At 35.4% G+C, this 15,118-nt stretch overlaps 1 protein-coding gene across 2 annotated transcripts; it reads right to left on the reverse strand.

The window, feature by feature from the left end:
- Nucleotides 1-3,178: 3,178 nt before the first annotated feature.
- LOC105054708 (probable 6-phosphogluconolactonase 4, chloroplastic) lies at nt 3,179-9,150 on the reverse strand. Of its 2 annotated transcripts, XR_833625.3 has the most exons (4): nt 8,733-9,150; nt 8,515-8,650; nt 3,386-3,954; nt 3,179-3,271 (listed from the first exon to the last, which is right to left on the reverse strand). XR_833625.3 is itself a non-coding variant. In XM_010936278.3 (3 exons), the coding sequence occupies exons 1-3, from the start codon at nt 9,113-9,115 to the stop codon at nt 3,466-3,468; spliced, it is 1,008 nt and encodes a 335-aa protein (XP_010934580.1). In that variant the 5' UTR covers nt 9,116-9,150; the 3' UTR covers nt 3,179-3,465. The 2 variants fall into 2 exon arrangements, 1 of the variants encoding a protein (XP_010934580.1); XM_010936278.3 differs by having other exon boundaries at nt 3,179-3,954.
- Between the last annotated feature and the right edge of the window lie 5,968 nt (nt 9,151-15,118).

A 15,118-nucleotide genomic window follows, 5' to 3' on the forward strand; every position in this document is an offset into this window, starting at 1 on the left:
TAGAGCCAAGTCTATTGTACATCACCATCTTTATTAGTTATGTGAGCCTCTCACTGAGACATATCAAAATCAAGCAAAAACTAATTCATGGATGGACCCCTCTCTCTTGAGTAAGAGCCAATTATGACGAGCACATTATGAGTTGAGATGGGAGAGGTTGTTATAGTCTCATATTGACTAATCAAAGGGGTACCACATAAATTTATTAGCTTGAACCACTAAAGATTCCACTAGCATTGTTGAGTATGTTATCTTAAAATATTTTTTATCTGCACACATCAAAAACTTTTATGAACCACTGCTCACACTACCTAATTGCCCCTAAAATATATTCTATATATCTATACAATATATGAAAAGAGAGTTTAGAACTCTCCACATGATAGCATGTGATGCCACTTTAAAGGGGGTTCGGAACCTTCCATATAGTTTTTTCCTTCCTTCACAAGTCCAACCCCATCATGACCTCTCCAGCCCAACTTTCTCTCTTTTTTTTAGGGTATTATGAAAGAAAAGACTTCCTCCATAGACTTTGTTGATAGAATGACCAAGAGTCTCCAGATACCAAATGTCAAATAATAGAAGCATTTTTTTTCATTCTCTTAGAAGTCCAACCCCATCGTGACCTCTCTATCGCACCTTTCTTTCTTTTTTTTTTTCTAGGGTAATATGAAGGAAGAGACTTCCTACACAAACTTTATTAGTAGAATGATATGTACATGGTCACATTTATAAAAGTTTCCACATATGATAGAGCTTACCTACAAAAATGATAAGGAGCTCAAACTCAGCTCCCATAGGCCCACTTGTAATGTTTTTTTATTTGTAGAGATGTCACCTATTCACCATATATCATGCCTTACAACTTGAGATATTGTTCTTGAAAGAACTTCTCCATCCTCACCTTTCTCTCACCCCTCCATCTCTGCATGTTAGATGAGAGGGGGCTAGGGAGAGGATGGAAGTTGACACATCCACATGCTGTCGTACATCCTTCTATCATCTCCACTATAGTTCTGCACATCCTTCTCTCCCCCCCTACATTCTCATCCCTCTATATTTGATTTAAGCAACAACAGAAATAAAAAAGAATTGATCAGCGATTAATATTGGTAGAACGATCCATGCGATTGCAAGAGAAAGTGAGAAAGGCAAAGACAGATCAATTATGTTTCAGTCATTTTAAAGGCTCTATCTTAGATCAATCTCTAGGCTCGTCTATCTATAGGGAGCTTCATGCCATGGAAAAGATAGTGGCATTACAAGAATAGCCAAAGAAGGTAGGTAAGGTTTTTGTTTTCTCTTATTTTTTCTTCTAGTTGGTTCCTCATCAGTTTATTGGGAGGTTGCTACCTAGGATAGGGTAGCCTTTCAATTCCTTAGGACATCATATAAGAAAAAATAATTTTCTCATCAATCATCAAGGAGGATTACTGTTCAGATTTCAGCAATCTTCCTCATTTATAAAATGCATCATCCGAGGAAAAAATTAGTATTAGTCACTTGAAAGGGTTATTATGTAGATTGCAGCAGCCTTGTACCCATAAAATACATCATTTGAGAGAGAAAATTGGAAGGGTTGCTACTCGAATATAACAACCTTCTACTCTCAGCTTACTATCCATAAAACACATCATTTTTTTGACTCAATGTAATAATCTTTCCAATCTTTTTCTTCTTTTTCACCAATAATAAATAAGACAAGAGAAGTAAAATAGAATTGAATATTTCAGCACTCACCTCCACCAAGGTGTAAAAACTAGAATTTTTGGTAAAAAAAATCAATCATATTTATATTTTTGTGAGAAAAAAACTATATCTAAATATCCTTTAAATCTTGATATAGTAGTGGATTTTTGTGAAACAATCATTCCAGACATATTTTATGACTGCACTCTCACCAAATTTTTACAAAGAAATCTTCAAGCAGCTAATATTATTTTAATTATTAATATTTTTCTTACTATAACATACACTTAAATTTATCATCAAAAAGAATAGTAATAATTGATATTATTGCAGTTTTGTTGTCACATCATTATCACCTATGACTTTCTTTGACTTTCACTTTAACTAATACTAACCCTTAAAATTGCCAATCAAGTATGGTATATTAGAAATATATGGAACATAATCCTGTTAAAATTAAATTCTCAGAATATATATTTTGAACCTTTAATATTGCATTACTTATTTGATTCATTAATTTTTTTATATTATTTAAATTAATTCTTTGCACTTCCCTGAGCAAAGCAACAAAAAATAATAAAATCTTTGTGTGCCAAAAAAATGCTTTAATTATAGTTCTAGTTTTGTGAAAAACCAGCTTTTATATTTAACTACCATCTATACCTTGGTGCAATAGCAGTTTTTTCGCGCAATGATCATTTCAAATAAATTTATCATAATACAGCTGCAAATTTTCTTTATCCTTATCTCTTTAGTATTTTTTTATTATTTCATTAAATTCTGCTGTGTAGTATGGATTACAGGCTAGTTCATCATGACAAGGCAATACTTATCCCTGCGCATGACACCCTTAACAGGTGCATATAAAATTCAATACAGCTACAAATTATGCTTATCCTTATATCTTTAATATTTTTTTATTATTTAATTAAATTCTGCTGCATGGTATGGGTTACATGCTAGTTCATCATGACAAGGCAATACTTATCACTGCGCGTGACACCCTTAACAGGTGCATGTAAGTATGCGTGGATCACCGAAATTCTGAGCTTCAAATCAATCATTCAGTAACACACTAACACGAAGGAAACCACTTGTTATACGCCAAAGCAGACAAAAATTTGCCATGTCCATAAGATCACAGATCAAGTTAAAAACTCAGCTGATTTTCTTTGTCAGACCTCTATCCTCTTTATAAAAAAAAAATCTTGAAACAATGTGCATCTCTGCTGAAGAAAAGGCCACCTATCTTCCAATGAGCTGCCAGTTTTGCAGATCTCAATAATTTTGTCAGGATAAAAACACTTCCATAACCTTATTAACCCATTGATATACCATAATAAGCCTAGTTATAATACATATTTCGGAGCCATACTAGATGCTCCAAACAGTGACTCCTGACTGTTAGTTTTATATTTTAGCTAGAGAAATTAGTCTCTTAAATGACATCATTAATGTTTTTATTACTGATTGCATGGAAAGCTGCATCTTCACACAACTATTCTGAGCATTAACGCAAATGTTTAAATGACATCTCTTGATTGTTACTGATTGCAATCTCCTCGTCTGGGTCACCAACCAGCTACAAGGCAAATTATGGACAGGTATTCAAACAGAGGAGAATGACAAAAAAAACATTATTGGAAACAAGAAAAAAAAGCAACCTCAAAAGTCGTAACTATGCTAAAGCACACACCTTAACTTTTGAACAACGCTAGTCCCGCAGAAAGTTGTGGAGAAAACCATCACCATAGAATATATCCTTAATTTACACACTTACAGACTTGCCTTTTCCCTCAACATTGAAACGGCAGCTTTGTCTGTAAACCATATGAACTTGCCATCCTTTAGTGAAACCATCTCAACAGGCAGCATATCTGAAGAACTTTGTTCACCCCCTAGAGCCTTGTGCACAGCACCAGCTTTACCAGATCCAGTGACCACCAGTGCAACATATGCTGATGAGTTGATTACTGGGAATGTGAAAGTTATTCTCTCTGGCGGAGGCTTTGGGGAATCCTCTATGAAGGTAATCCACCGCTCGTTCTCATTAAGGAGAGGGTGCCCAGGGAAAAGAGAAGCTATATGACCATCTGGGCCCATTCCCAACAGCATCAGATCAAATTTTGGGAACCCAGTTGCTGGGGATACTGCCACCACCCCTGTATTAACCAGGTGTTTCAGGCAGGTCTCATAGTCATCAGCAGCACCCTCAGCTGACAAGGAGTCATTGATAGCATAAACCTGACCGGGAGGAATTGGGACCTATCATTTGAAAAATAAAACAATGATCTCCAATGCAGTTCTCGATAATCATTACATAGAAACATGAAAAGTGAAATAAAGCACTAAGATAAACTTCAAACAGTTGTAATTGAATGAGTCCTCATCACTTCGGTATTTTCCACCCAACAGAAAACGATTTCCAATCATAACTGAAAAACACAACAGGAAAAAATGGAGCTAAGAAGTCAAATTTATGTATGCTAAACCTAGAAAATATAGAAATGATAGTTGCAACCAATCAAAAGATCAATCTGTTTCAGATGAACACCAGATCAATCATTATTTTTCACTAATCTAAACATTCTAACCTATCTCCATTTACCATCTTTCAAAAATTCATTAGAAATTTTAGCTCTATTCCGTACCTCAACTAGTCAAAATAAAATAGTAACTGAATCAAATAGTTCAAAAAACAAAGGAAAAAACACATTGTGAACAAAGTATGATATATTTCTGACATTATTAACAATCTTTATTTTTCATTTCTATGTGAGTCGGTCAAGTAATTGAATCAGTTTGCTATCTCAAAGTTGTTAATAATTTGAGAATTCTAAAAGGGTCCTTAAGGGGTTTCCTTTGGATCTGTTCAGTTTGAATGAGTTAGGCACCTAGTAAAAATTGAGCCAATCAAGGAGCCTACAGGGTAAGTTGTGAAAGGAAAGGGAATGGGTTATTTATTTGTATCTAAGCACTTTTCTATAAGGGTTACCCAGCAGGGGAGAATTTCACTTAATTTATTGTTATTCATACAGCAAAACTGTTTGAATTTGTATGGGAGCTAGATGGTCGAGCTCAACTTGAAAATGAAACTACCATGGCAGATGTTACAGAAAGCAAGAAGCCCAGAGGCTGGACACCAAGATCAAGCAGATTCAAGAAAGAGCTGAATTTGGCTGTCAAACACGTGAATTGTTCGCAAGTAGCTTGCTTTCAGCTTGATAATCTGCTCAACATTAGCTTCGTTGGATTTTGAGCTCGATATAGATCAAAATATAAATTAAAAAAAATGAATATATTACTAATTTCAAATATATATATATTTAAGATATTAAAGCTTTGCCTAAAAATGATGAACTCAGCGATTAGATTAAGATCTAATGGAGCAAGATGGGAAGGGCATAAGCTGAATCTAGGTGCAAACCCTGCACATTATCCTCTCTGGCTCCCTCAATAATGGCAGTGCCATCATCTCCTAATGTCTTTCCTCTCCCTCTTTCTAGCGCTTACTCCCAATGGCTGTGGAGAAGGGGACACCCTTTACAGTCAAGCTCCCACATTGTTCAGAAGGGATGGAACACCAGCAAGAAGGCGTAGATATGATGTTTGAGAGAGGAAACACAATCTCTTCCACCCTAGTCATTGCCTCAGTAATCTTACTACCCTGTCTCTCTCCTCCCCTTCTTCTTGGAAGTCTGATACTCTGATGAAAATCTCACATCTCATTGATTCCATTGGTGAGCAAGACCTGAGTGAAGGTGACGTTTGTCCAATAGCTTCCTCTCCTCTCCTATCTTTTGGTGCCTCCAAAACTCCTCATAATGTACTCAAGCCTAGTTGTAAGCATGTTAAGCAAGCACAAGCAAAGTTTAACCTGATATTTTGAGCATACAAAAACCAAGTTTGAGTTGACTCAAGATTAAATAAGTGTAGCTCAAGTTTGTATATCCAGCTCATCCCAAGCTCAAGCTGTGCAAAGTTTAATTTTGAGCCAAAATGAGTTGGCCGGGCCTGGTTTGCTCATGTTCAGTAAGTTTATACCCTTGATTTGAGCAACATATTGAGATCTTACAAGAGAATAAATAGCTGATGCCTCTAATGGACCTGAAACATGACAAACTTTTCAAACATAATTGTTAATCTGTGTAAGTACATGCCCTTTATTCCCACTGTGAACACCTACTTGAACTCTATCAAAATGCACAGGAGCCTAGTGTTCTCTTGGCATCCTTGCACCTGGATAAGGATGCTCTTAAATGATACATTGGTTTGAGAAATCTCAAGGTTTCCTAACATGGAATGGGTTCTCTTAATAGATTTTACCAAGGCCAAACAGTTTTGTGAACAAGTATGAAAACAGAGCTTAAACTCTTAACAAGCAGAACTAAAGGACCGAATGACAATTTCTTGTCAGAGTTGTTTCCCACATGGCCTAAGGATGAGATCCAGGCCGGGTTATGTATCTTTTGCCCTTCCACAATATCATAAGCTATTTAGTAAATGCTACAGGGTAAACAAAGTTAATACAGTGGCAAAGAAAAATAAGAGTGGTTCCCTCAAACCTACAGTGTCAAGTCTAATTGACGCTAAATCTTAACATAAAACCAGTATATCAACAGTACAGCAGTTGACACAAAAAGATATGATGGAATGACACAATCAGGTCATTTGCTGCAACTGTCATTATAAGCCTACACACCTAGTCGAATTGTAAAGAAGCAACAGATTTCAAGATACATGCTTAAGTTGATGAAGCCTGAGAATAACAGGCCTCGGGAAATAGGGAATTGTTCACAGCAGTGGAAGTAGACCTTAAATTTATGTTTATGACTTGGTTGGATCAGAGAACTCAAGGTTATGCTAAAAACAGCATCTGATATCTCAACAGATTCAAAAATACAATCTGGTAGGAGCAAAAAGATTGTGGTTTACAATTTGCAGCCAAAGGAAATGGAATGTAATGGGGTACAATGTTGCCATGGTGATGATGAGCACTTCGGTGTGTAGATATGAGCATTACTATAAGACATCATGAAAGGTTCACTTTGGCCAATGCTGGAATATCAGTTAAATGTAGTCTATCTAAGGCCATTTTCGGTTCACTGTAAGTGGCTGGAGGTAAAGGCTGTGAGTTGCCAGAAGTGATTTCAGACCAGTCTTAGTTGAACTGACTTCAACACTTATTTTGGAAGCCAAGATATAAATCAAGACATAAATTAGACACTTTCATGACCACTCCCACCAAACCAAACACATGGGAGTTGCTTCTTTGATTTGACCTTTCACTTTTGGCAACTTGTCACGAACCACACATGCCCTAAGATATTTTGATAATTTATTTAGTTATGCTGTTATCTACAAGCCTATAAATTGTAAGTGTCCTTGATCTCAAACTATCATCAAAATTTGCTTGAGCACTTCCCTTGTTTTGGAGGTTTGATAACCTTGAAATGGTTGATTTTTTCCTTTATCTCTGGCATCACTGCATATACTTAGTTTAGAAGTCTGTGAGGGATAAATATCAGTTCCTCTCTGGAATGAAAGAAGAGGGAACAAGCTTTCCCTTTGAAGCTAAGCAATGTTGTGCAAGGGATTCCCAACAGAAGAGAAAATTTTAATTAGATTATTTCTGTGCTTCTACCAAGAATGTTTCAAAATCACAACAAATCAAATACTAATCGGATGGTGGCAAAACTGTACTATATATATAAAACAATTTCTGTTGATCAGCAATCACAGCCATGTGATCTTATTCAAAGCATTTTCCATTAAGAGCTACATTAATTAATCATAACAGCACTACCCCCTTATCTAGCATGGAAATAACACTAGATACTACCTGATATTCCATCCCCAATCTCCAACAAAGATCTCATAAACAAGTATGCAACTAGATTTTCCACAATGCGATATAATTGTCCATCATTAGATCTAGTGAGATTTATAAGCTAGTGTTGGTCCAAGTGTTCATTGCATTTAATATCTATTTTTTTATCTTTTTATGAAGACTGGGATGGCAGAATCCCAGCCAAAATCTGGGTGATGGCAGGACTAGAACCCAAGTCCTTGGTAACAACTCCCAAATACCTTACCAACTGCACTACTTGGCAACTTCTTTCCCATCTAATATTGACAACCTCTTGCCACATTTAAAATTCAATTAGATCTGTGTGATCCCAATCATCACTTTTGATATCTCATCTGGATCCCTTTGCTATGGACATCCCTATATGGTCACAATCGTCCAGTTAGCATTTCCCTGAAACATATCTCTGTCTTTCACAGAAAATTTCCACTCCTAATCCATGATTTTTTGCATGAGCAGCATATTTAAGGGTGATTTGGGTTTATGATCCCACCTAACCCAAATCCGCATATGACTTATGCTTTGATTAATCTAAAGAATCAACAACTTGGTCCATCTAAGATAAAAGTGTTCATTTAAAGGATGATCATCAGGTTTGATTGCCAAGTCACAAGATTTCAACACAGTCTCCAAGTTTCAGAAGCAAGTGCAACTCGTGATGAATTTAAGGCAAGTCCTACTATTTCACCCATAAATAGCTTATAGCATTATTTTTGAAAAATTTTAGCTTAGTGTGTATATTTTATAATGAGTTTATTCAGGTCTGCACCTCTTAATATGGATCACATTGCAATCAAATTTGGTTTGGCTTGAGTCTAAATCTTAACCTAGTTATGCAGCCACAGAACAAAGTAATTCAAGCAAGACATAATTTTCATCACAAATTTCCACATTCTTTTCTACTAATTCTCCAAAAAATAAGAACCACAGCCACAACAGCTTGGTAATGAGAGTACCTTAGAAAGAAACACATCGTAAGCTAGTTTATAGTTGCTATCAGCGTGGTCCTTCGGCACCACCCTCTCATCCACCCAGAAGACATGCCATTTTGTCCAATCCACCGTTTCCAGATACGGAGAGTCCACCAACTTCCTACAATCTCAGAGACTTTTCAAATCCCACATCGGAAAAAACCCTAGAGATTTCAAAGAAAACGACAATCCGAGCTAGATACCTGAGAGATTTGATGAGAGACCCGCCGGAGATAACCAAGGTGAAGGCTCCCCTCTCTTGGGCAAACTTCTCCGAAAGCTCCGCGGTGTACTTCGCCAAAGAGACCGCGAGCTCCTCCTCTCTCTCGAATACCAGAAGCTCCTTCTTTCCCGTCGCCGTGTCCACCTCGACGGAGGTCGCTTCAGAGGCCATGGCGGAGATCGGTCTCCAGCCGGATCGGACGGGGTTCGGCGCGGCGGCGAAGGCGATCCTTCTTGCCGAGAATAAGGTTTTGACCGGAGCGAGAGGCCGTGGGATCGCCGGAAAGCTACCAGCTGGTGGCGCTTGCGGCCGGCGGTGGGAGGGGAAGACGGCGGGAGAAGGGGAGACGGCAGAGGTGCCCATGTTAAAAGATGCGGTTGGACGGTGACCGGTGGCATCAATTGGACAAGTACGTTAATTATATCCGTCGAAATCTAGATGGACGGCAGATGAAAGGATGCAACTTGCTTCGCGGGAAGCAACCGTTGGATCGGCCAATAGCCCTTCAAGAGCAGTGTAGAAGAATTAAATAAACAGTTCAGGGTGCGTTGAGATCTACACGAGGCATCATCCAACGGTTGATATCGTGAAAGAACATCAATCATTCTTCTGGTGAAAGAAACAACCCGAACATGATAACTGCACTAAACGGTGGTTACCACGTTACACAGATGGAGGATAGGAGGCATCATATTATTTTTCAAAAATATATATTATTAATTTTAATATGATAATTATAACAGAAATAAATTTTTTATTTTTTTAACTAAAAAATTAATTTAAAATGATCATAGCTTGATTGAAAAATTTTAGCCCACATATTATATTGTATCAAATAAAATCTTGCGATATGTGAGTAATCTTTCTTATCAGTAAGTGTTTGATATTATTATATTTTCCATTAACAAGTATTTAATATTAATATAAACTAGCATCCAAATATAGATCCCAGCGAAGATAGAAAATCTTGATTAGATAGTAATATAAGTCAAATCTAATTTTTATTTATGATCCTAAATTATTTGTTTAAACTGAACATGTTGAACTATTCTTTTGCCAAAAAAGAACTATTAAATTAATTGTGATGAATAGATCTAGTCTACAACATTATATTTTTTCACAATATGAACTAATCAAAGATGTCAAAGCTAATGTAATAAATATTTATTTTATTTATTACTCTAAATTTTGAAAGATATTGTGTTCAAAATATAGAAAATTTCAGTCAAATATAATGAAATGATTGACGGTATATATCTTTATATGTGCCACTATACCATGGTAGAAGGCAAATCTTCTTCATCCATATCCTATTTTATGTATTGCTCTACAACTCAATTTAATCTAATTAAAAGATATGATAACATTTCAATGATCAAAGATATATATATTTTTTTAATATCACAAACTAAAGGGTTGTGATGCAGATTTACTAATCCTTGCATACTTCCCCACTGTGCTAAGGCAAGATTATAAAGGAAATCAAAGATAAATACTTTCTAAACATGTCAAATTTCGAACAATCAAATTTAACTCATAGAAAAAGAAAAAAAATCCTAGAAAGATATATGGGGGATTAAATACATAAAAATATTTATATCAATAGTGTTGACATGCATATGATAATTCAGTAGCATTTTTATAAATTGCACCACTCTATATTGTAACTCTAATTTTCATAACTTTTAGACATGTTAGACTAGAGGAAGAGTTGAACTTTGTACCTTGCTTTACCTACTTTATTTGGAAAAAGCATCTCTAACTAAATATGAAAAAATATGTTGTAATCAAAATTGAAAGGATATATTGCACGCATTATTTGGATGCATAACAATTCTATTTATCACTTTTCTCATTTTCCCTATTAATCTATACTTATACTATCCATATTGTATTTTTACACTAAGGAGGAATATGTCAAGTAGATTTGATCTGTCAGAGGGAGGGAGGTTATTGTTCTCTCTCTCACATGTGCGTGAGCGCCCACCTACCCAACCCTGATGGGAGGGAGTGGGGGAGGGAAGTCTACCTTCACTCTCTTGTCGCTTGTATGGAGTGCACATATAGGTTAACAGAAGAACGCAATCGGTTAAGCCAATTAAAAAAAATTATTGGTAATTTATCTCTATTAGAATTAAGGATAAATTATACAAACATCCTCTCAAGTTTGGATCAATTACATTTATACTCTCTATATTTTAAAAAAATATCAAATAGATCTCTAAAGTTATCATAACAATCCAATAAGGTCTAGACGGTCATTTAACTACTGACGGTGTCCGCTTGCCATTTCAATAGACAAAAGTACCCCTCTATCATAGGGATTATTTGAAATAGGTCTCGATCACACCCCTCCTAATTCTAAAGATTTTTCGTTCGGATCCCGTCCTTCTATCATCCTCTCTTCGATGAATTTTGGGTGACTCAACTGCCATCCCACCATTCGCATGTCTCTGACAATCTCTTCTTTCTCATGTCTGACCTTGAGTGATATCTGAAATTTCTAATTACTCATCCTAAAACATATTATCTTTGTTGTTGATCGATATTTTTTTTTCTTCATTTTAAGGTTGATTAATGATGATTTACTGCATTATGATATTTGTTTACTAGAATACTTTAAATTTTGATATGTCTTTGATTGTTGGCTTGATTCCATCTGTTAAATGCGTATAGAATAGAGATTGCGGCAGTAGGTCGGTTACGGTCCCACTTGTATTGCATATGAGCATAAAAAATGATCTCTTGTGATCCTATTTGTATTGCTTTAAATTATCTTCGAACTATTATTGTGGTCCATATATGTACATTTTCTATTTTCTGAACATCCGCTCCTTTATCATGATCCTACTGTGGATTTTTTGAATATGTAACCTTTTATCGTATGCCACTCTGTTGTATTATGTGCCACTTATTTAAAAGCATTTAAAAATTCTTGGCTTCACTCCTATCGAAGTTCTATTGAATATTGACATTCCTTTAAGACTTCTTAAATATATGCTATGCAGTGAAGCAAATCTTTTGGTTATTGTTAAGACTTCTTAAATGGATTGATATTTTACTTTTGAACTACTATCTAAGTTTATTAATATTTTATAACTATTTTTTTATGTATCACTTCTTTCTTATTATAGGGATGGATCATATTTTTTTTACAGTACAAATCCACCATGGTGGGTCTATCAAATGTCATCCTAATTATCACTATAGTGGAGGCTACTCTAGATTTTTTGATAACTATGATCCAGATAGATTTAGCATCACAGAGCTACAAGACATGCTGGATCAATTAGGATATACCAATGGGGCCTGCTTTTACTACCTCATGTCAGGTCATACTTTTGAAAATGGCTTAAGAGAACTTAGAGCCGATGCTGATATTTTGGATATGCTTGCTTGCAAGAGAGGGACTAATATAGTCCAAGTATACATGGATCATCCACAAGTTCAAGCTAGTACTACTGCCACTCAGGAAGCTGTTCAGAGATGTTATTGATGAGGAATTAAGATCATGGACACAATACTCTGTTCTACATGAAGGTGTAGATTTTTTTGGAAATGAGCAACCTACTGGGATGGAAGTAGGGAGTAGTGATAGCTCTCATCTCTATGGTTTGGATAGTAATACATATTCAGATGATGGGATCTCTGATCCATACTATTCTGAATTTAATGATCCTACAGATAAGAAACGAACCATCAAACTTTCTATTGGAATAAAGTTTAGTAATGCCGTATAGTTTAGAAAAGTACTACGACTGTACAGTATACAGGAGGGCTTTGATTTTGTCTACAAGAAGAATGAGACAAATCAGATAATGGCTATTTGCAAATAAGGTAGTCGGTGAAGGATTCATGCTTCATCGATATAGAGAAAGGATACCTTTCAAATCAAGATTTTTCAGTTAGTGCAACAATGTGGGAGGCAGTTTGAAAATCACAACATCACATCCAAATTTCTAACAAAGAAGTAGCTTAAGGAGATTAGATCAGATGCAAAATGAAATATCAAGGACTTCAAAGAGCATGTTAAAAGGGATGTGAAGGTTTCTGTTTCGAAGTCACAATGCTACAAAGCCAAAAATAAAGCACTGGTGATTGGTGCAGGAGAGCCATAGGGATCAGTATGTCTATCTATGGGAATATTGCTGGATAATTAGGCAAACTAATCCTAGAAGCATAATATTGATGGATATTTGTAGACCAAATCAATCTAGTCAGTTTATCTTTAGGAGGCTATATTATTGTCTTACAGTATGCAAGCATGGCTTTGTCAATGACTGCAGACTTATCATTAGACTGGACGGATGCCATTTGAAGGGCTCATTTAGGGGATAGCTTCTAGCTGCAGTCGGAAAAGATGGTCATGAAAATATTTTCTCCATCGCATGGGCTGTGGTTGACGCAGAAACAAAGGATAGCTAGAGCTAGTTTTTAATGTGTTTATTGGGTGACATTGGACCCTTAGAAGAGTATGGTTGGACCTTCATGTCAGATAGACAAACGATAAATTTTTATTTGAAAATACTTACTTTTAGTTCAAAGTTAGTTTAATATTGTACTTAGGTATTCTTAACTTATTTATTTTTTAAATATTTGTGTAGGATCTTATTGAGACATTTCAAACCATGCTTCCTGCCGTCGATCATAGATTCTGTGTGATATTTGCATATAAATTTTAAAAGTACTGGATTTAAGGACAAAAATTATATAGATATCCTTTAGAAATGTGTCAAGACAACCACACATTATGACTTTCAGTCTGCTATAGATGAGCTATGTCAGTTGGATGAAACCGTATGATAGTGATTGACATAACACCTACCTGAGTTATAATCAAGACAAGCATTCTCTATAAGAAGTAAATTTAGTATGTTGTTGAACAATATTTATGAGTCATTCAATAAGTATATAGCTGATACTCGAGACAAGCCTATTATTATTTTATTTGAGACTATTAAAAAGCTATTGATGCAAATAATTTCAAGCAAAAAGAGAAGGTTTGGACAAAATTATAGAGCCTATTTATCCAAAGATTTAGAAGAAGTTAGAGATAAATAAGTTAGAGGCTATGGATTACAATTGTATATAGGGAAGCGAGTACAGATGTGAAGTAAAACATCATAGTGATAGAGCTGTTGTCAACTTGGAGAAGAGTACATATGGCTATATGATGTGAGATTTAACTGGCATCCTATATTGTCGTGCTGTGGCAGCTATTATATATGCTAGAAAGGATATACACAACTTTATCAATGCATGGTACACCAAAGAAGCTTTTTTTAAGGCTTATGAGAAGATCATTGAGTCAGTTCCTAGCATGAAAGTCTAGCCAAGGATAGAGTACCCCACTGTATGTCCCCCTCCTCTAAGGGCTCTTTCAAGTACACCCAAAAAGGCAAGAAGAAAAAAAGCAGATGAGCGAAAGAATTCTTCTAGAATCAAAAGAAAGCGTGGTTCTTTAAGATGCAAAAATTGCAAAAAAATGGGATCATAATTCAAGGACTTGCAAGGGACCTAGAAAGGAGAAGCCAAAGCAAAAAGAGTAGAACATTGGTTGCAGTCAGAGTGGGTGTGGAATTAGTAAGAAAAGGGATAGATCACAGATTTGAAATACTCATTTATTAGTCTTGATATGTATTTAACTAGATTTTTATTATGTTTCAATACTTACTTTCAATACTTATTTTCATGAGGGTGGCTATTCCATCACAAACATCAGCAGGAGCTAGTAGCCAAATGTATTAATACATATCATGGATTGAGATATAATGTTTGGTTGGTGATACAGAATTATATCTTTAGATGAATTTACATATATGGATTCTATTTTTGGATATTTTGTGGCAATGTATAGTTTGATACAGGTTGGATTTACATGTATGGATTCTATTTATCTTATTTTGTGGCAATATATCATATTACATCTTGTGATACAGGATGGATGGATTCTAATTGGTCTGTGATTCTATTTGATATTTTCATAAATTTTGGATGGTAGCTTTCATTTGATTTATTTTGTTACACTCTGTACCAAGCTTATTACATCTTGTACTAAATTCCACAACTCCATCTATCAAGGTTTCTCTATTCACCTTTTTCTAAAAAGAGGGGGTGTGACCGTAACAAATGTAAACTACAGGAGTTGTAAGTATAACAAATATAAATTGAAGGGGGTGTAAGTGTTACAATTCCAAAGTGTAGGGGTTATCTATGCAACATCATAATCATTGGAAAAATTATCCTTTTACTAAGCCACCAATTCTTACTTCAAGAACATATGTTCAATTTTGATCATTTTACAATGACACCATAATCTAATTTGGAATGATATGCACATGTATAATTAATATTTTAAAATTCTAA

This window comes from Elaeis guineensis, chromosome 12 (assembly GCF_000442705.2).
Source record: "Elaeis guineensis isolate ETL-2024a chromosome 12, EG11, whole genome shotgun sequence".
Lineage (NCBI taxonomy): Eukaryota > Viridiplantae > Streptophyta > Magnoliopsida > Arecales > Arecaceae > Elaeis > Elaeis guineensis.